We start from the raw sequence: 22,689 nt of genomic DNA on the forward strand, positions 1-22,689 counted from the left end.
GAACGAGAGGACATGAAATGAGATTGAAGGGGGGCAGACTCAAGAAAAATGTCAGGAAGTATTTTTTCACGGAGAGAGTAGTGGATGCTTGGAATGTCCTCCCGCGGGAGGTGGTGGAAACGAAAACGGTAACGGAATTCAAACATGTGTGGGATAAACATAAAGGAATCCTGTTCAGAAGGAATGGATCCTAAGGAGCTTAGCCGAGATTGGGTGTCAGAACCGGTGGCGGGAGGTGGAGATGGTGCTGGGCAGACTTATACGGTCTGTGCCAGAGCCGGTGGTGGGAAGCAGGACTGGTGGTTGGGAGGCGGGGATAGTGCTGGGCAGACTTATACGGTCTGTGCCAGAACTGGTGGTGGGAGGCGGGGCTGGTGGTTGGGAGGCGGGGATAGTGCTGGGCAGACTTATACGGTCTGTGCCCTGAAAAGGACAGGTACAAATCAAGGTAAGGTATACACAAAAAGTAGCACATGTGAGTTTATCTTGTTGGGCAGACTGGATGGACCGTGCAGGTCTTTTTCTGCCGTCATCTACTATGTTACTATGTTACTATCAGGTATTAATCTCAAGTTACTGGTAGACTATTCCACATTTTTGGACCTTGAAACGCAAAAGGCTTTAATTTCATCTTCTTCATAGATGGAAGGTCAAGGATCAAATTTTTGAACTCCTTAGGAAGTCCCTTAATCTTGGGTATAATATTAAATTTCTCACCATCATAGAGTTCAAACCATAACTATACTTGTGAATTTGACATACTATCTTAAACTGAATACGTGTTCCTATTCTTAACCAGTGTAAATTACTCAATAATGGACTAATTTCACTAAATTTTCCCAAGCCAAATATCAACCGAGTTGCAGTGTTTTGGAGACGTTGAAGACGACACATCTTTTGTTTGTTAATACTACAACACAATGAGGTACAGTAATCAAGTAATGGAAATAGCGTAGTTTGTGTAATTATTCAAAATCCCGTGGGACTTAAAGATGTGCGAATCGATCGAAGTTTCTAAGTAAAGCATTAATCTGCTTTTCTCTTGACAGTCTCTGGGATAACAGTCTGACGGATATCTGTGCGGAGGAGCTGTGTGCCGCTCTTGAAGAAAACACCACAGTTTTGATGCTTGACCTCTCCAGAAACGCCTTCACGGCACAGTCTGTATCCAGCTTTGTCCATCTCATTCTGACCTCGAAAAGCCTGCAGGATTTGCAGTAAGTGTTACTGATTTGGCTGTCGGCTAACAAGGCAAATGAAGCAGAGCAGTTAACTGTTTAGTGTTTCATATACCATCAGGTAAAAGCAGTTAGTCTCTTTTGATTTTAATTCCCTCTCACCCACCCACCCCTGGCTTTATCTTTGATGTATAGGCTTTTAAGCAAATTAGGAGGATGAAAAATGTATTTAGGGCATCTTCATCCACCAATAATTACCTTTTAGCAATAGACACCTACTACTACTACTACTATTTAGCATTTCTATAGCGCTACAAGGCATACGCAGCGCTGCACAAACATAGAAGAAAGACAGTCCCTGCTCAAAGAGCTTACAATCTAATAGACAAAAAATAAATAAAGTAAGCAAATCAAATCAATTAACACCCTGGTATTCAGCCAATGACGGTCAGTGTATTTTTAAACGTATACCGTCGCCAGCTGAATTATCCCCCGTATTCAGTGCTGGGCCTTGTCTGGCTGCTGGAGCTTATGCAGTACCAGTTGATATTTAGACAGGCCCACATAAGAGAGTTATATGGGCCCCAGTTGAATATCGGGCTGAAATCCACATAACTGACATATTTGCATGTCAATTGGTGCTTAGGTGGCGACTCTGGATGCATTGACTAAGGTCGGTGCTGGACTGGGTTATACAGTCTAAGTCCCACATATGGTGATCTGGCTTAGGATGGGCTGGAGAGAGCTTTGACAGAAACTCCAGTAATTTGGAATGCGAGGATAGTGCTGGGCAGACTTTTACGGTCTTTGTCCCGCAAATGACAAGACGGATTTGGATAGGCTAGAGTGGACTTTGATGGCAACTCCAGTAATTGGAACATAAGGACAGAGCTGGGTGGACTTCTATGGTCTATGTCCCAGAAACACCAAAGAAAGACCATGATCAAGTATATAATATCACGTTCATTGTTGATTTAATCTTGAATTGAGAATGAACGCAACTGTTGGGCAGACTGGATGAACCGTTTGGGTCTTCATCTGCCGTCACTTACTATGTTAATATATATAACTATACCCTCCCAATTCCCCTCCCTTCTTCCCCCCTGTGATTTCCTAATTCCTTTTCCTCCCCCCCCCCCCAAATGACCCCCCTCCGTTCCCAATATCTAGGTAGGCCCCCTGGGCCTACCTGTCTCCCTGGTGGTCCAGTGGGGGTCTTTGAGGGTAGGAGCTCAAACCCTTCGCAGCTGCTGTTCAAAATGGCTGCTGCAACCTCTCGCAGCAGCTGCAGGACTACCATGAGCTGCCGCAAAAAGTTGCAACAGCCATTTTGAAAGTCAGCTACGAGGGGGAAGGAGCAAGGGGGCTGTGCTCTTGCCCCTAAAGACCTCACTGGACCACCAGGGAAACAGGTAGGCCTGGGAGGACCTACCTAGACATTAGGGGGCAGGGGGTTTGTTCGGGGGAGAGGAGGGACTTAGATCCTTGAGGGAAACCTAACAAAATATAAAAATATATATGCATGTAGCATATAACTAATAATCCTAAGTAATTTTATTTTACATACTTGTACTTCTTCAGCAACTTAATTAACAAATTACCAAAACTAAGATGCAGGCAGCAGTCCGGCAGCTAGATAGGGGCTATCCATGCATGATTATGCCCTCCAAGTGATTCAATATCATCTTGAACCAAGGATGAGTCTCCAAAGATATGTGCCCAGGAGGGAAGGGTTAAGACTGCTATTGTAGTTGGTCATTCAAGCTTTAGACATGTAGATAGCTCGGTGGCTAGTGGACATGAGGATTGCTTGGTAACTTGCCTGCCTGGTGCTACTACTACTACTACTACTTGACATTTCTGTAGCGCTACTAGGGTTACGCAGCGCTGTACAATTTAATAAAAGAGGGCAGTCCCTGCTCAAAGGAGCTTACAATCTAATGGACGAAATGACAAGTTGGGGTAGTCTAGGTTTCTTGAATAGTGGTTAGGTGCCAAAGGCGACACTGAAGAAATGGGCTTTGAGCAAGGATTTGCAGATGGGCAGGGAAGGGGCCTGGCGTATGGGCTCAGGGAGTTTATTCCAAGCATGGGGTGAGGCGAGGCAGAAAGGGTGGAGCCTGGAGTTGGCGGTGGTGGAGAAGGGTACTGAGAGGAGGGATTTGTCTTGAGAGCGGAGGTTACGGGTAGGAATGTAAGGGGAGATGAGGGTAGAAAGGTTAGGAGGGGCTGCAGATCGAGTGCATTTGTACGTTAGTAGGAGAAGCTTGAACTGTATGCGGTACCTGATCGGAAGCCAGTGAAGTGATTTGAGGAGAGGCGTGATGTGAGTATATCGGTCCAGGCGGAAGATAAGACGTGCAGCAGAGTTCTGAACGGACTGAAGGGGGGATAGGTGGCAAAGTGGGAGGCCAGTGAAAAGTAGGTTGCAGTAGTCAAGGCGAGAGGTAATGAGAGAGTGGATGAGAGTTCGGGTGGTGTGCTCAGAGAGGAAAGGGCGAATTTTGCTAATGTTGTAGAGGAAGAAGCGACAGGTCTTGGCAATCTGCTGCATATACGCAGAGAAGGAGAGGGAGGAGTTGAAGATGACTCCAAGGTTGCGGGCAGATAAGACGGGGACGATGAGGGTGTTGTCAACTGAGATAGAGAGTGGAGGGAGAGGAGAAGTGGGTTTAGGTGGGAAGACAATAAGCTCGGTCTTGGCCATGTTCAGCTTCAGGTGGTGGTTGGACATCCAGGCAGCAATGTTGGACAAGCAGGCCGATACTTTAAGCTTAACTTGCATAAGATGGAAGTAATGGCAATCGTGCCTCAACAATTATTGACATCTCTGCAGCAAAAGTTTACATTTTATTGGGTTTCCAAGGGGCTTAAATATCTTAGAATTATCCTCACACCTCTTTTTTCTGACCTGCTTTCTGCAAATTATCCCCCTTTACTGACAGATATTTATCGGGATATGGATCGCTGGGACCGTTCTGAGCTTTCGTGGTTTGGGCGGATTGCTATGTTGAAAATGAATGTTCTCCCTAGATTGATGTACCCTTTTCAGGTTCTCAGGTTATCTCAGAGTTTCCTCTCTGATCTACTAAGCCAATTGAATCACTTTATTTGGCATAATAAATGCCCCAGTTGCCTCGTTCTCTTTTATAGAGATCCTAGGAAGGGTGGTGTGGGGGTGCCTATCGTTGTTTGGTATTATCAGGCAGTGCAGACTTGGGCAGCATTGGAGTGGTTTCAGGCACTTCCACATAAATTTTGGGTACATTTGGAACAGACTGCTGTGGGATCTCCTCCCCTTCGCTTTCTCATATAGATCCCGTGAAAACACCATAGAATACCGTTGGGTATCTGCCCTTCTGTGCTCAATACTCTTTACTGTTGGGATGGGCTGTTTTCTAAACCTGATCTAGTGGTGTCTCGTCTATCCCCATATAGCCTTAAAGCCTTTATTCTCTCTGGGAATTTGTCCCAGGGCCCTTTCTTCATTGGACTTCGGTGGGTCTCTCTATGTGGGGTCAGTTATTGGATGATGATAATTCGAAATCTTTCAATAGCCTGGTGGAGGAATTCCCAATCCTGCCCCATGAGCAGTTTGCATACCTTCAACTGAAACATTTTCCATTTTCTCCGGCTATTAAATCACAGATACTCGGGGAAGATTCGTTTCTAGAGGATTTTTGTGAGGACTCTCGGGGCTCGAAGGGCCTATTCTCTTGTTTATACAAATTCCAGAGATCCTGGGATTGCCCTGCATGTGCACATCGCTCCCAGTGGCAGGATGAGTTGGGGATCATTATCACTGAGGATGAATGGACTCTCATTGAAGGTTTCTACTTCAGTTCCCTTGAAAGAGAATTCTGTTAAGGTTCTATACAGATGGCATCTGACCCCTGTCTGTCTCCATCACATGTTTCCTTTGGTGTGCTCTCTGTGTTGGAGGGGATACGGGGAAAGGGGTACTACGGTGATCTTGCGTTAAGGCTAAGGCCTACTGGATAGCTATACAGCATAGGCTTTTTTTTTATTATTATTATTACATTTGTACCCCGCACTTTCCCACTCATGGCAGGCTCAATGTGGCTTACATATACAGGTACTTATTTTGTACCTGGGGCAATGGAGAGTTAAGTGACTTGCCCAGAGTCACAAGGAGCTGCCTGTGCCTGAAGTGGGAATCAAACTCAGTTCCCCAGGTCCAGAGTCCACCACCCTAACCACTAGGCCATAACGTTGTTTGGCCCGACCGATCCAATGATCACCAATTTTCTTTTTATTCTGGTTTGACCAAGTCACAGTCTTTATTGGTACGCCATGCTATGTCAGCAGCAAGGGTGACTCTGGCGGCACACTGGAAACAACCCACTGTTCCTCCTTTGATTAAGTGGTTGAATAAGCTTTGCTATATTTGTGAAATGGAAACACTTTGGGCAGTCAAATGTCACACTCTTGCTAAATGGGAGGCAACATGGAAACCTTTCCTGAGGCATTGCTCTTATTGAACCATTGCTGTGTTTGCTGGTTCACTCGATATCAAATATGGGGTGGGGGGGGGGGGGGGGAGAAGAGGCAATCAGCGAAGACAAGGCCATAGCAGAGAGATTAAATGATACCGGTGAAAGAAATGGTATTCCAGGCTGACAAAATAAAAAAAAATCCTTCAGAAAAAGGAATAAGGATCCAACTGAAGATAACAGGAAACGGCATAAGGAATATCAAGTCAAATGCAAAGCACTGATAAGAAAGGCAAAGAGACTTTGAAAAGAAGATTGCATTGGAGTGAAAAACAGTGGGACTGCTAGATGACCGCGGGGCACTCAGGGAAGGCAAGGACATAATGCAAAGATTAAATGAAATCTTTATTTCATTCTTCACTGAGGAAGATGTGGGAGAGATACCAGTGCCAGAAAGGTTATTCAATGCTGATGGGTCAGAGAAACTGAAACAAATCTCTGTACACCTGGAAGATGTAATAGGGCAATTTGACAAATTGAAGACTAACAAATCACCTGAACCGGATGGTATACATCCCAGAGTACTGATAGAGTTGAAAAATGAATTTGCAAAGCTATTGATGATAATAATATGCATTTTATCTTTAAAATCAAGCATGATACCAGGAAATTGAATGGCGGCCAATGTAACATCAGTTTTTAAAACGGGTTCCAGAGGTGACTGGTGAGCCTGATATTAGTGCCAGGCAAAATGATAGAGCCTATTATAAAGAACAAAATGACAAAGAATTTTCAAAAGCATGGATTAAAGAGACAAAAACAACATGGATTTAGTGAAGGGAACTCTTGCCTCACCAATCTGCTACATTTCTTTGAAGGGATGAATAAAAATGTGGATAAAGGTGAGCCAGTCGATATTGTGTATCTAGATTTTTGAAAGGTGTTTGACAAAGAGAGGCATTTTCGGAAACCTTTTTTCCCAAGGGAAGTATTCCGCAAACTAGTGTCATCGCTAATACTGAGCCACCTGGATTACTGTAACTCCATTTTCACAGGATGCAAAGAAAAAACCATTAAGAAACTCCAGACTGCCCAAAATACCGCAGCTAGACTCATATTCGGAAAGGCGAAGTATGAGAGCGCCAAACCCCTCAGAGAAAAACTACATTGGCTTCCACTAAAAGATCGAATTGCATTCAAGGTTTGCACCTTAACCCATAAAATCAGCTTGGAGAAAAGACAGGTGAGGGAGATATGATAGAGGTCTATGAAATATTGAGTGGATTGGAATGGGTAGATGCGAATCGCTTGTTTACTTTTTCCAAAAATACTAGGACTAGGGGGCAAGCAATGAATCTACAAAGTAGTAAATTGGAAAAAATGTTTCTTCACTCAATGTATAATTATACTCTGCAAATTGTTGCCAAAGAATGTGGTAAAAGCAGTTAACAGCAGAGTTTAAAAAGGTTTGGATATCTTCCTAAAAGAAAAGTCCATAAACCATTATTGAGATGGACCTAATCCATTGCTTATTTCTTGGATAAGCAACATAAATGTATTGTGCTGTTTTGGGATCTTGTCAGGTACTTGTGGCCAAGATTGGCCACTGCTGGAGGCGGGATACTGGGCTTGAAGGACCTTCAGTCTGTCCCAGTATGGCAACGCTTGTTTTCTTATGACTCCTAATGTGGAACCTTGCATGACGTAGCTACAGTTCGGGTTCCTCTTTCCCACGTGCATCAGTTTGCTCTTGCTCACATTAAACATCATCTGCCATTTGGATGCTCCGTCTCCCAGTCTTGGAAGGTCCTCTTGCAATTTTTCACAATCCTCTTGCGATTTATCAAGTTTGAATAACTTTGTGTTATCAGAACATTTAATTACTTCACTAGTTATTCCCATCTCTAGATCATTTAAATATGATAAAAAGCAGTGGTCCCAGCACAGACCCCTGGGGAATCCCACTAGCTACCCTTCTCAATTGAGAATACTGACCATATAACCCTACTCTCTGTTTTCTCTCTTTTAACCAGTTTTTAATCCACAAAAGAACACTACCTCCTATCCCATGACTCTCCAATTTCCTCTGGAGTCTTTCATGAGGTACTTTGTCAAATGCCTTTTATTTTTGTTACATTTGTACCCCACGCTTTCCCACTCATGGCAGGCTCAATGCGGCTTACATGGGGCAATGGAGGGTTAAGTGACTTGGCCAGAGTCAGAAGGAGCTGCCTGTGCCGGGAATTGAACTCAGTTCCCCAGAACCAAAGTCCACCACCCTAACCACTAGGCCACTCCTCCACTCCTATACACAAATCCCTATACACAATATCGACTGGTTCACCTTTATTCACATGTTTATTCATCCCTTCAAAGAAATGTAGTAGATTGATAAGGCAAGATTTCTTTTGGCTAAATCCATTTTGTCTTTGTCTCATTAATCCATGCTTTTGAATATGCTTTGTAATTTTGTTCTTTATAATAGTCTCTACCATTTTGCTTGGCACCGACGTCAGGCTCACCAGTCTATTATTTCCCACATCACCTCTGGAACCCTTTAAAAAAAAAATCAGCGTTACATTGGCCACCCCCAAATCTTCCGGTACAATGCTTGATTTAAAAAATAAATTACATACTACTAACAACAGCTCTGCCACTTAATTTTATCAGTACTCTCGGATGTATACCATCCGGTCCAGACAATTTGCTACTCTTCAGTTTGTCAAATTGCTCTATTACATCTTCCATGTTTACAGAGATTTGTTTCAGTTTCTCAGACCCATCAGCATTGAATAACTTTTCTGGCACTGGAATGTCTCCCACATCTTCCTTGGTGAAGAATGAAGTTAAGATTTAATTTAATCTTTATGTCCTTGACTTCCCTGAGTGCCCCTCGGTCACCATTATTATTGTATTCCCCAGTTTGTTAGCCTCCCTAATTTCTGATAACATTTCTACATCAGTCTGTTCATCCTAGCCAGGTAGACAGTAGTACCCTCCTATCACTATCCTTTTCCCCTTTACACATGGAATTTCTATCCATAAGGGTTCCAAGATGTTTTGTGTTCTGCAAAACGTTTAGTCTATTCGATTCAAGGCCCTTCTTAACATATAATGCTAGCCCTCCACCAGTTCAGTTCATCCTATCACTGCAATATAATTTGTACCCCGGTATAACACTGTCCCATTGGTTATCTTCCTTCCACCAGGTCTGAGAGATGCCTATTATATCTATCTTTTCATTCAGTACAATATATTCTAACTCTCCCATCTTATTTCTTAGGCTTCTGGCATTCTTATAATCAATTATAAGAACTGTAAAACATTACTACTTTCTTGATAGTTTGACTGTTTTCTGACATCTGTATAGATTTTACCCTTCTGTGTTACATCTATTTCTTTATGTAATTCATTTCTTTACTTATGCTGATTGATGCCTGTCATCTCTCTAGATAAAAGGCACCTCCAATGTTCTAATGAAGCCTCCAGCCGGAAGTTTGAGGCGGTCTAGATATCCGGTGTGCCCATGAGTGTCTGCCCCGTCCTCGCGTCACAACATGATGATGTCGAGGGCGGAGCAATGACACTTGAGGGGCGAAACGGACAAGGCACAGGCGCGGAGGCGGAGCAAGAAAAAAAAAAGAGCGTCCCGACACGGAGTGAACCAGGAACAACGTGGGACAGAGGGAGGCAGGCAGGCAGGCAGACAGCCTCAACGTCGGAGGGCGAAACGAACAAGGCACAGGCGCGGAGGCGGACCAAGATTGCTGCTCACCACACTCCCTCAGAGTTCACAGAACCCCGGCAACTGCAACCCCTCCCACCCACCCAAACACAGGGTCAACGCGCACTCGCTCCCGTACCCCCCCCCCCCCAGGGCCGTCGCTCACTCGCACCCCTCCCCCCCCTGGAGGCCGCCACTCACTCCCTGAGGTCGACGGAGGCAGTGCTTTAAAGTAATGCCAGCTGAGAGGAGATAAGCACAGTACAGCAGCCTCGCGTTCACCTTTCCCCTTCTCTCTCTGCGTCCCGCCCTCATTTCCTGTTTCGCAGAGAGAGAAGGGGAAAGCTGAACGCGAGGCTGCTGTACTGTGCTTATCTTCCTCTCAGCTGGCATTACTTTAAAGTGCTGCCTCCGTCGACCTCGGGGGGTGAGTGGCGGCCTCGGGTGGGTGGGGCAAGTGAGCGATGGCCCTGGGGGGGAGCGAGTGCCCCGCGACCCTGTGTTTGTGTGTGTGGGTGGGAGGGGTTGCAGTTGCCGGGGCTCTGCAAACATTGAGGGACTGCGGTGAGTGGTGACCTCGGGGTGGGGGGGAGTGAGCGACCACCGACCTGGGGGGGAGGGGGTGCTGTTCTCGGAAGGACAGAGGGAGGGGGCCTGGAAATCAAAGGACACAGAGGGAGACGGAGGGAGAGAAAGGAGGAAGGGGACGCCTAAAACTCACAGGGGACAGGGAGGAGGGCCTACAACTCAGAGGGCAGAGAGACAGGGAGGGGGACACTCTATATGGGTGAAAGGAAACATACAGAGACATATGGAGAGGAGGGGACACCAGGGGGAGAGAACAGATTGCTTGATGTGGACAGGAGGGGACGCCAGGGGACAGGACACACTACACTCACTCAGACAGACAGACACACACTCTGGCTCTGTCTCAATCACACACTCACTCATACTCACTCACACGCTCTCTCTCTCACACACAGTCTCTCCTAACAGTTCCCTTAAAAACAAAATTACCATTACAGAGCCTTGCTAGCGCCCGTTTCATTGCGTTCAGAAATGGGCCTTTTTTCCTAGTGTTGTAATATTGTAAGCCACATTGAGACTGCAAATAGGTGGGAAAATGTGGGATACAAATGTAATAAATAAGTGTAGACGTTAGTTGTTCCTGTTTACCACTTGTTCAGCAGTTGACAGTGATAATTTGCAATCTTTAAAATCTGCCTGTGCTTTATTTAAAGGCTCCTGGTCCACTATGGTCTCTATTGCAACCTTACTGTTGGGATGCCCTATCTCCCCTGTTTTGGTGATATATTTTAAAGATACCTTGCTCTAAACCAGGCACTTTTAAGCAACTGTCGGCCTTCCTCTAGTTTCTAGTTTAAAAGCTGCTCTATCTTCTTTTTAATGTTGATTTCAGCAGCCTAGTTCCACCCTGGTTAAGGTGGAGCCCATATTTCCAGAATAGGCTCCCCCTTCCCTAGAATGTTGCCCATTTCCTAACAAATCTAAAACCCTCCTCTGTGCACCTTCACCTCATCCACACATTGAGACCCCAGAGCTCTGCTTGCCTCCTAGGTCTTGTGTGTGGAATGGTGAGTCCTTCTGAAAATGCTACCCTGTGTACGTGGATAACTCGATGGCATCCACGATCCGGATATGATTTAACACACATTAAATAACACAAGCAAATTATGCCTAGGACAGTCAGTCTACTGACTCTGCACTTTGCTGAAAATTGTGTTAATGTGCATTAATATGCTAACTCTTTAACACAATGAGACAGATGGAAAATGATAACTAATTGTTGCCGAGGAGGTGGGATTGAGAGTGGAGGAGGAGTGGTTAGAGTAGTGGGCTGAGAATCAGGGAAGCCAGGGTTCAAATCCCACTGACATTTGATGGTTGAGCCACTTACCCTGCAAACGCCTCTGCAGAAAAGTAACTTGTGTACCTGAATATAACTCGCCTTCAGATTGGGAATGGCAAGGCAAATAATAAAATCCATGCTCAAATCTAACTAAGGTGAAGAGAGAAAGAAAAGAACAGAACCTAGATGAAAGAGCTGTAATTTCAGCATCCAAAGACCCCTGGAAGTGGAATTTCAAGAACCAGTGTGTGTTTTAAAGATGAATGAATCTCGGCTGTGATCACGTTGCACCAGGTTGTCTGTTCTGAAACTAATAACTGAACTTGGATTTCTCACCTGGTTTCACAGTCTTAATGTAGAAAGAAAATGTCCAAGTCTTCTGTAAACATAACGAAATTGGTTACCGTGCTGAGTGGGTGTTAAAGGTTCTCCTCTACCGGGCTTGGAGTTACTGAATGGGAAATGTCTCTGACGCTGTTAGCAATAACAGTTCCTTTCTTTGCTCTTTGCCAGGTTGGGGAGGAATAAGCTAGAAGATCCTGGTGTCCAGCTGCTCGCAGAAGCACTCAGAAATCCCGCGTGCAAGCTGCAGAGACTGGGGTGAGTGGTTGACTCTCATATTTGAGGCCTCTCTGTTTTCTCGATATAATGTTATATGTTTGGGTTTCTCTCCCTGCCTCTGAGGCTTTTGGGTTCTGTGGTGCATGACCAAAGATGGTTTATACAGGGTCTAACAATTTTATTAAGCACAAATAACTCATAGCAAGCGATACCAGTGCCAGGCAGAGGTTGCTGCCCACAGTCTTATTCCCCCATCAGACATTCAGCGCTTTGGTTCCTCTGTGAAGCATCCTTACAGCTCTGATGTATGCCAAAAACAGCTCTTGCACAGATTTACAGTATCCCCACCCCCATGGATGTGCCGAGTCCTTTCAACACATTGAATAACCACAGCTTAATTACAAGTTAACTTACACAAGTAAGGAAGGTGACCATAACTGTTATTTTCACACACACCCTTCTAAGACTTTTTTGTTAGTCTCCCTAATTTCTGATAACATTTCTTACTTATAAAATTGTTATTTTGAGATCTGCTGCTTTGTATGATCTTGTGTGTAGTGACGAAGCTAAATAGTTTGATGATCTGATGGGACTTTACTCTTTAATTGATGTTGTCTGAATGAAGGCATAATTTGAAGTTGTCAGTGTGTGCTTGGTGGAATGTTATATGTTTAATCTTCAAATATGAGGAAGTTGCTGCTTTTAAAAAGCAAGTTTTTTGTAAGTTGTAGAAGATATGGGCTTCTTTGGATGATTTTTGTCAACTTGACAGTGTGTAGTTTCTGTGAATCCCAGACTTTTGAAGATGTGTTTTGGTGGGTTGGGGAGGAGAGATGGGGGTTTAAGATATTGTATAATTCTTGTTTCCCTTTGTACATGTTTTCTGAGGAAAATTAATAAAAAGTTCAACGGGAGAGACAAAAGGCCGAGCTCTGCTGTACTCTCTATCTCTACCTACTGGTAGATAGGCATAACCCACAAATCTGGAGTGATTCTTTGGGACTAAAGGAAAGAAAATTAGCAGGCAAGATCTAATTTTTTCATTTACAGGTATCTTGTATCACTTCAATAAACAATTAGGGTTAAATGCAATGCACCCCCACCCTGTAGTTCAGCATCTGTGTCTCCTTTTCTCCTTGGCCCTCTCTTCCTTCATCCTCCGCTCTATAATCCAGTATCTCCCCCTCTCTTTTCTCCTTCCCACCTGCAATCCAACACCTCCCTGGCCCTTTCCTGTATTTCCCTGCTCCCTCTTTCCCCCCAAACTATGGTCCAGCATCTTCTGTCTCCCCTCTTCCTCCTGTCCGGCATCTCACCTTTTCCTCCCCAGTTCCACTGTAGCAGGACAGCTGTAGCTGTGGTTCAGAACATATCAACAGCAGGTACAGCTAAGGCAAAAAGCAGAGGCCAAGACTTCGGAGGAGTGGGCTGGGGCCTGCTGTATCCTCACTCAATCTAAACAGGAAACCAGCATCACTGCGGACAGGGACCCAGCTGGCCTCCTGCTACTGGCATAGAATGAAAGGATGGGTAAGATTTTGACTAGCCAGGATGCACCAGAATTGCTGAATGCAACACTGTAGGCTGTGCACAAGAAAGGAAAAAGTGATGCTCACCTTAGAGGAGACATTGCACAGATAAAGGAGACATCAGTGCTTCTCTGCTCTTAATTTTTATTTTTTTTTCTTCTTTTATTAGGTTGCGAAAAAATAATCTGACAGATTTGTCTCTCCGATATCTCAGCACCGCTCTCAGCTCCAATCAAGTCTTCAAACATCTGGATCTTTGCAAGAACTCCTTCACCGATCAATCTCTGCCCTTCCTGACTGACCTGATCCAAAACTGCTCTCGCCTGAGGGTGATAAAGTGAGTAATCCTGGGTCTGTATATTATGAGAAGGTACCACAGGCTTCCTGCATACCCCAAAATACAGGGCAGTACCCGTCCAAAATGTCACTAATAGGCATGTCCATTCACACATCTCAAGCACCTCAGAGTGCACAAAGACATCTCAGGTTCATGATGTCATCCTCATGGTGATGTGAAAAATAACAAGGGAGATACTTTCAACACACGTAACAGTAACAAAGAGGAAGAGGAGACTAGAATATAATTTTACACAATAAAAGTGAACAATTTAACTAATTCTTGGCAATAATATTCCTCATCTGGAAGCTCTAATGGTGGCCATTACAGAGACGTGGATCAACCACTGGTGGAGTCTATAGACCTCTGACTGGATAGAGACTTGATCAATGATATTGCAAAGGTGGGAATGAAAGGAGAGGTGATAATACTGGGTTCCTTTGATCTACCAGATGTAAATGTGGAAAGAAGTAGAAAGATAGTGGATGCCTTATTAGGGACTTTGCTTAAACAAATGATGATGGGGCCCAACAGTGAGTGGCCAGCGCTGGATATGTCCATTGTACAACTGGGTGACCACCTAGGTGGCACAGATGTGGTTTGATGTAAAGGTTATGATGGAGTCTGATCCCTACTGGTGGTAATTGGTAATACTGCAAGACTATTTCCAGGGGTCAATGGTTACCATTTTGCACCTGGAGCCAGATGAGGTGGAAGTGGAGGGAGATTGCCCCTGTCCCTTCCCACTGGACCACCAGGGATGGGTTCAGGTAAGTCCCAGGGATTCTTGGGGGTGAGAGGAACATCAGGGGTTCTGGGTTGGGCAATCGGGGTGAGAGGTGGATTGGATCATAGGTGCTGAGTTGGAGGAATCAGATTGGGAGTTCCTGAGCTGGGGTAGATCATATTGGGGGGGGGGGGGGTTCTAGGTTGGGCAAGGGGATCAGACTGGCAGGTGTTGAGCTGAGGCGAGCACTGGATCAGTGACCTAGTCATTATCCGAGTGTTAGCTGATATTCTGTTCAAGCACCCACATAGCTAAGCATCCAAAGAAGCCTTCAGTGTGATCCTGTCCTGGGATTCTACCAGGTACTTGTGACCTGGATTGGCCACTGTTGGAAGCAGGATAGTGGGCTAGATGGACCATTGGTCTGACCCAGTATGGCTACTATTTTGTTCTATTTTCCCTCCAGAAGTAGAGGAGTAGCTTATTGGTTAGTGCAATTTCCTGAGAACTAAGGAGACTGGGTTCAGTTCCCACTGTAGCTCTTTATCATGGGATTAGTTTGGGGAGGGGAGCTGGGGGCTGGGTTGGAACTCAAACTCGGGGACTGAAAAGGGGGTCTGAGGCAAGTCACTGGACATGGATGGGAGGGGAGAATAGGGAGCAAAGGAGAATCGTTGGACATGGATAGGAGGGGAGGGCAGGAGAGAGGAAAATCGCTGTACATGGATAGGAGGGGAGGGGCAGAGGAGAATCGCTGGACATAGATGGGAGGGCAGGGGAGAGAAGAGAGATCGCTGGACATGGAGGGGAAGGCAAGGGAGAGAGGAGAATTGCTGGACATTGATGGATGAATGGGGGCAGGGGAGAATGGAGAGTTACTGGACATGGATGGATGGAGGGTAGGGCAGGGGAGAGAGGAGAGTTGCTGGACATGGATGAATAGAGGGGAGGGAAGACAGGAAGGAGATGCACATGGATGGAGGGGAGGGAAGAGAGGAGAAATGCTGGACATGGATGGAGTGGAGAGCAGGGAAGAGAGGAGAAATGTTGGACTAGGATGGAGGGAAGGAAAGACAAAGGAAGGAGATGCACACGGATGGCGGGGAAGGGAGAGAGGAGAAATGCTGGACATGGATGAAGGGGAGGGAAGACAGAGGAAGTGGGTGCACATGGATGGAGGGGAGGGGAGTGAGGAGAAAAGCTGGATATGGATGGAGGTGAAACTGCTGAATTTAAGGGCTAGGGAGATCCAGGGGAGATCCGGGAAATTATAGACCAGTGAGTCTGACGTCAGTGCCGGGGAAAATGGTAGAGGCTATTATTAAAAACAAAACTACAAAGCACATCCGAGGACATGGATTACTGAGACCAAGTCAGCACTGCTTTTGTGTGGGGAAATCTTGCCTGACCAATTTACTTCAATTCCTTGAAGGAGTAAACAAACATGTGGACAAAGGGGAGCTGGTTGATATTGTGTATCTGGATTTTCAAAAGGCGTTTGACAAGGTATCATGAGGCTACAGAGGAAATTGGAGGGTCATGGGATAGGAGGAAAAGTCCTATTGTGGATTAAAAACTGGTTGAAGGATAGGAAACAGAGAGTGGGGTTAAATGGGCAGTATTCACAATGGAGAAGGATAGTTAGTGGGGTTCCTCAGGGGTCTGTGCTAGGACCACTGCTTTTTAATATATTTATAAATGATTTAGAGATGGGAGTAACTAGCGAGGTAATAAAATTTGCTGATGACACAAAGTTATTCAAAGTCGTTAACTCGCGACAGGATTGTGAAAAATTACAGAACGACCTTACGAGACTGGGAGACTGGGCGGCTAAATGGCAGATGATGTTTAATGTGAGCAAGTGCAAGGTGATGCATGTGGGAAAAAAGAACCTGAATTATAGCTACGTCATGCAAGGTTCCACGTTAGGAGTTACGGACCAAGAAAGGGATCTGGGTGTCGTTGTCGACAATACACTGAAACCTTCTGCTCAGTGTGCTGCTGTGGCTAGGAAAGCGAATAGAATGTTGGGTATTATTAGGAAAGGTATGGAAAACAGGTGTGAGGATGTTATAATGCCGTTGTATCGCTCCATGGTGCGACCGCACCTTGAGTATTGTGTTCAATTCTGGTCACCGCATCTCAAGAAAGATATAGTAGAATTGGAAAAGGTGCAGCGAAGGGCGACTAAAATGATAGTGGGGATGGGACAACTTCCCTATGAAGAAAGACTAAGGAGGCTAGGGCTTTTCAGCTTGGAGAAGAGACGGCTGAGGGGAGACATGATAGAGGTATATAAAATAATGAGTGGAGTGGAACAGGTGGATGTGACGCGTCTGTTCACACTTTCCAAAAATACTAGGACTAGGGGGCATGCGATGAAACTACAGTGTAGTAAATTTAAAACAAATCGGAGAAAATATTTCTTCACCCAACACGTAATTAAACTCTGGAATTCGTTGCCGGAGAACGTGGTGAAGGCAGTTAGCTTGGCAGAGTTTAAAAAGGGGTTAGACGGTTTCCTAAAGGACAAGTCCATAAACCACTACTAAATGGACTTGGGAAAAATCCAAAATTCCAGGAACAACATGTATAGAATGTTTGTACGTTTGGGAAGCTTGTCAGGTGCCCTTGGCCTGGATTGGCTGCTGTTGTGGACAGGATGCTGGGCTCGATGGACCCTTGGTCTTTTCCCAGTGTGGCATTACTTATGTACTTATGTACTAACCCTGCAAAAATAATTTGCAAAAATGTTCTTAAACTCTTTGTGGGGGAAGTTTGGTCAAAGAAGAAATCTACCTGCCACTAGCATCGTAAGAGACCCGATGAGCTACATTTGTACCTATTTTCCCCCAAATACACCGTGTCATCATGCGATCTTATAGACGACACAACTTGTGTTACCTGGAAACACACAAAGGAGCTTTGGGCACTACCAGGTGACACTAACATCTTCATAACAGCACATGCACATCTAGAGCTGTACAAGAGTCTTGATGTTTTACAATAACATGTCTTTATCATGACACATACTCTGTGATTTTGTGAACAAGGACGGGGAGTGGGGGATTATTTAGGTGAATTAGCGAGCGAGATCCCTAATAGTGAGCATATCACAGAGTTTGTCTTGGCTGGCCCCAAAACATATAGGTATAGATTATCCAACAAGGAGACCCGTCTGAAGGTAAAAGGAATCAGACTCAGCAGTGAAAACTGTGAGAAAATAATTTTTTTCAGTCTAAAGGAGCTGCTTTTAGATTACAACCTGGGTTATGCCACTGGCTGAACAAGCAAAAATATCCATCCAGCAAAATGGGATTATCTGGAACAAAAGCCCAATGGCTCATAGAGAGAGAGCTGTGTGCTTAACAAAGGTTCAAAGGGTTGTATACGGCAAACGAGTTTTGGTTTAGAATTTTAGCACATTACATACTTCTTTGCATGTGTTTTACTTAACCTTATTTGCTAAAATTTGTGCCTGTTTGTATTGTACTCATAATCTTTTGAATCTTTATCTTTACTCATATCTTTTGTACTCATAATCCAGGACAAAATTTCATCCTACTTGTCTGACATTGCTGCTTGGATGTCTCAACGCCATCTGAAGCTAAACATGACTAAAACTGAACTTCTCATTTTTCCCCCTAAACCCACCTCCCCTCTTCCCCCATTCTCTATCTCTGTTAATGGCTCTCACATCCTCCCTGTCTCCTCAGCTCGTAACCTTGGAGTCATCTTTGATTCCTCTCTCTCCTTCTCTGCACATATTCAACAGATCACCAAAACCTGTTGTTTCTTTATCTACAACATTAGCAAAATCCGCCCCTTCCTTTCTGAATACGCTACCAGAACCCTTATCCAAACCCTTGTCACCTCTCGCTTGGATTATTGCAATTTGCTTCTCGCTGGTCTTCCGCTCAGCCATCTCTCTCCTCTCCAGTCTGTCCAAAATTCTGCAGCACGACTTATTTTCTGCCAAAATCGTTATACCCACACTAGCCCACTCCTCAAGTCACTTCACTGGCTGCCTGTCCGCTTCCGCATACAACTTCTCATACTGACCTTTAAATGCATTCATTCTGCAGCCCCCCATTACCTCTCCACTCTCATCTCTCCCTACATTCCTCCCTGTGAACTCCGCTCACTGGACAAATCTCTCTTGTCGTCCCCTTTCTCCTCCATTGCTAACTCCAGGCTTCGCTCCTTTTCTCTCGTGGCACCTTATGCCTGGAATAGACTTCCTGGACCTATACGTCTAGCTCCATCTCTACCTGTTTTCAAGTCTATGCTGAAAACCCACCTTTTCACCACTGCTTTTGGCTCCTAGCCACTACTCAGTTACCTCCCCTTGTTCCTTCTCACCCAGTACTTCCCTCACCCTTAATTGTCTTGTCTGTCTGTATTTTAGATTGTAAGCTCTATTGAGCAGGGACTGTCTCTCTGTGTCAGGTGTTCAGCGCTGCGTGCGTCTGGTAGCACTATACAAATGCTACTAATAATAATCTTTTGGATTGTATTATACACAATGCTTATGTTAAAACCGTTAAAGCAAGCAATCCTTGTTTAAAGTATTGTTCTGTAACTATTTTTTTTTAAGTTTGCTTACATGTAACTTCTACAGTCAATAAAGACATTCAGTAATGATGAGATGCTTTTTCCAAATGCCTAAAAGCTGTCATACATTTCATTCACATGACCTACTTCCATTTCTCTGACAGCTGCTGGCCGGGAGGGGCTGCTAAAGGAACTCCGGTACATGCTTGTCTGTCTTTTGTATGACTTGTGCCATAACCCCTGTTCATCTCTAAAACCAGCTTTATTTCTCTCTTTTAGTCTGACTTCAGAAAGGAGGGGAGTAAGAGGGGGTGAGGGTGAGGAGGTGAGGATTAAACACATCACTCCGTCAGCAGCATAGGAGCCAACTTTTCAAAATGATTGGGGGTGCTGAAAATTTTTTTTTTTTTTTTACAGGTGGTGCATTCCCCCTCCCTCCCTCCTCCTCCCCCCTCCTCTCCCCCAGTTCCAGGCCCCCGTCCCTCCCTCTCCTCCGAGTCCCAGTCTCCCCTCCCTTCCTCTGAGTGCCAGTCCGACCTCCTCTCCCACAGCAGTCCTCCGATTGCCCCTCACCTTCCTGCATGCTGCCCAGAATTTAAAAGTCTTCTTACCTTGGGGTCCTGGCGGCAGCAGTGAAGGGCTAGCAGGCTCGGCGTTTCAGACTTCCCTTCTCTCTCAGCTGTGCCTCTGGTCTTGCCCTCATTTCCTGTTTCCGCAAGGGCAGGACCAGAGGCAGAGCTGAGAGAGAAGGGAAGGCTGAAGCGCTGAGCCTGCTCGCCCTTCACTGCTGCCACCGGGACCCCAAGGTAAGATGCCTTTTAAATTCTGGGCGGCACACAGGAAGGCGAGAGGCAGACGGAGGACTGTTGAGGGAGAAGAGGGCGGGCAGCTCAGGTCGGGCTGGCTGGGAACTTCCATTCCAGGACTTCCGGCGGGTCAAATATTGGGGGTGCTCGAGCACCCACAGCACCCACGGAGTCGACGCCTATGGTCAGCAGGGCTTTCTCCTGGGCAGTGTTTGGTTACACAAAAAAATCCTTTTTTAGAGCATTAGGGGAGGAGGAGGGCTTGCTGTCTGAACAGTTTTCAGGCACACATAGATGGCATGAGTTGTTCAATGTTTTGTTAAACAGTAAGCCTTTTTGCTGCTAACTCTGGACTGTTCAGAAAAGATGTTTAAAAAGCGACCATGATTTGAGATATTAGGGAAAATCTGACAAGCCAGATCCCTCTGGGTTTTGTGAAAGTTATCTTAAAACAGGTTTGTGTCTGCTTACAGTGAAACTCAGAGTGCACAGATGGGGGTTGGTCTGCTGCCTTTTTTTTTTCATCAGGGAAAACTGGTACGTACTGATTTTTTCTGAAAGGAAGGTGATGCCCTTGTTTCTGTGGAGTGAACAATATGGTATACTTTTGAAATAAAAAGTAAAAACAGAAACAGCGGTCTGCAGGATAAAAGGAACTCCAAAGTGAGTGCTCTTGCCTCTAATGGCTGCGTAAACTGTGCATGTTGCTCCTAGGCTGTAGGGAGCAGTGATGGGGGTGAGTGATGTCACTTCCTGTTAAGTGACTCATCCAAGATGTCGGTGAGTAGTGTGAAACAGAAAGTGATATAGGGGCATCAGTACTCGCCGCCATTGTGAAAAAAGTGAGTGGCCCAGGCAGAGTTATGATGTTACTTCCTATGATGTCACCGAAAAGGGTGGGGGCTGGGGAGGGGTTATGCAAATAAAGGGGCTTAGGGGCAGGTTATGCAAAATGGGTAGGGCTTGGGCAGTGCTATGATGTCACATTGATGATGCCATCAAGAGGCCGGGCTGGGGAGTAGGCATTGCTTGGGCAGAGAGTGCACATGGCTTGGGCAGGTCCTTGATCCTGTTTGGATGATGCAACCAGAAGTGGGCGTGGTTACCTGTCAAAATTATGCAGATTAGCTTTGACCGAAGTTGGTGACGTATACTACTTACAATGAACATGAGGAAAAAGGAGAGCATCCAGAAATGAAAAGTAACCTGAATTAAAAATTAGTTTCCTAACGGTGAAGAAGGCAGAACTAGAATTTGCTTGGAGCACTGAGGACTCAGGTAGCCCTCTGCAGATAGAGACCATTGTCTCCTCTTTGTAACTTGTGTTATGGGATTATATTCACACACTTTTTTCTTTTCTCTCCTTTCTGTCTTTCTTCTGCAGTGCTCATTGTCTCTTCTTTGTAACTTGCATGTGACGTTACGGGATTATATTCACACACTGTTGTCCTTTCTCTTCTCTCTTTCTCCTGAAGGCTGTATGGGAATGACCAGCTGAGCTGTCATGTAAAGAATCAGTTGAGAGCCCTGAACAGAGAGCTGCAGCACTCACGACCAAAACTGAAAGTAGAAATCTGACAGGTTTCCAAGACTTTTATACAGGAAATACAGACCGGTCTGGTAGACCCTGACTGAGCCTCCTAGATAGCACAGGGAGGCCCAGTCAATATCAGCAGCACATTATGCAATCAGAGATCTTGGTATTAGCTGAAATGGACCTATGTATTATAATTGTGTGGTTTGCCTGCTGTGGACATCAGTATAGTATTAAGTCATTCTGAGGAAGTTATTTATTTATTAAAATACTTTTTATATAGCCTTTGTACAGTGTATACAAGTAATAATAATAAAAACTAATGGTTTTGGAATCTCTTTCTACATTTACACTGAGAATGGGTAAGAATTTTCACTCAGGAGGCAGATATGATGATAGGGCTTTCTCTGTAATGGGATCCTATCTACACCCAACAAAAAGAGGGCCTGAAAGGGGATCAGGTTCCAGTCAAGTCCTGGGAATGACATTCTATGAGTGTAAAGATTTTCATAGCATATGACAACCTTACACACACACACACAGGAACTTTCATGGGTGAAAGGAAACAGGACAAACGATCCACAAACTCCTAGATGGTTGCGAACAAATCGGCCTCAGGGATATAAGCGTCAAAAGATTTATTTCTGGAAATAAAAAGCCTGATAGTGGTCGTGTTTTACCCAAGTGAGGTCTGCATCAGTGGCTAGAAAGTACTATCAACAAATAAAACAAAATTAATGTTGGTAAAAGCAATAATAATCTCTGAAAACCTCTCTCTTCAATAAGGCCTGCCACGAGAATCCTTAGCTTAATTATAACACTCCACCAAGACGTATGAGGAGAGACTTGCGGACCTGAACATGTATACCCTGGAGGCAAGGAGAAACAGGGGTGATATGATACAGACGTTCAAATATTTGAAAGGTATTAATCCGCAAACGAACCTTTTCCGGAGATGGGAGGGCGGTAGAACGAGAGGACATGATATGAGAGTGAAGGGGGGCAGACTCAAGAAAAATGTCAGGAAGTATTTTTTCACGGAGAGAGTGGTAGATACTTGGAATGCCCTCCCACGGGAGGTGGTGGAGATGAAAACAGTAGCATGCTTGGGATAAACATAAAGGAATCCTGTGCAGAAGAAATGGATCCTCAGAAGCTTAGCCCAGATTGGGAGGTGGGGCTGGTGTTTGGGTGGTGGGGCTAGTTCTGGGCAAGACTTCTACGGTCTGTGTCCTGAAAATGGCAGATACAAATCAAGGTAAGGTATACACAAGAAGTAGCACATATGAGTTTATCTTGTTGGGCAGACTAGATGGACCGTGCGGGTCTTTTTCTGCCGTCATCTACTATGTTACTATGTTATTCGGAAGTCTTCTTTCTATAACTGTTGCTTAATTCTTTTATGTTAACCTTAA

General features: G+C 45.0%; 1 protein-coding gene across 3 annotated transcripts in view; it reads left to right on the forward strand.

Moving 5' to 3' along the window:
- Positions 1 to 21,573, forward strand: part of LOC115462766 (NACHT, LRR and PYD domains-containing protein 12-like) — a 113,438-nt gene extending 91,865 nt beyond the window's left edge. For 2 of the 3 annotated variants that reach the window (XM_030192751.1, XM_030192752.1), the window contains 4 exons: positions 1,050 to 1,217; positions 11,740 to 11,826; positions 13,486 to 13,653; positions 21,216 to 21,573. In XM_030192751.1, the coding sequence (XP_030048611.1) occupies positions 1,050 to 1,217; positions 11,740 to 11,826; positions 13,486 to 13,653; positions 21,216 to 21,318 (526 nt within the window). In that variant the 3' untranslated portion in view covers positions 21,319 to 21,573. Of the gene's footprint in view, positions 1 to 1,049; positions 1,218 to 4,826; positions 4,901 to 11,739; positions 11,827 to 13,485; positions 13,654 to 21,215 lie in introns of those variants that run through there. The other variant, XM_030192750.1, reaches the window with a different exon arrangement.
- The last annotated feature ends 1,116 nt before the right edge of the window (positions 21,574 to 22,689 follow it).

This window comes from Microcaecilia unicolor, chromosome 2 (genome assembly GCF_901765095.1).
Source record: "Microcaecilia unicolor chromosome 2, aMicUni1.1, whole genome shotgun sequence".
Classification (NCBI taxonomy): domain Eukaryota; kingdom Metazoa; phylum Chordata; class Amphibia; order Gymnophiona; family Siphonopidae; genus Microcaecilia; species Microcaecilia unicolor.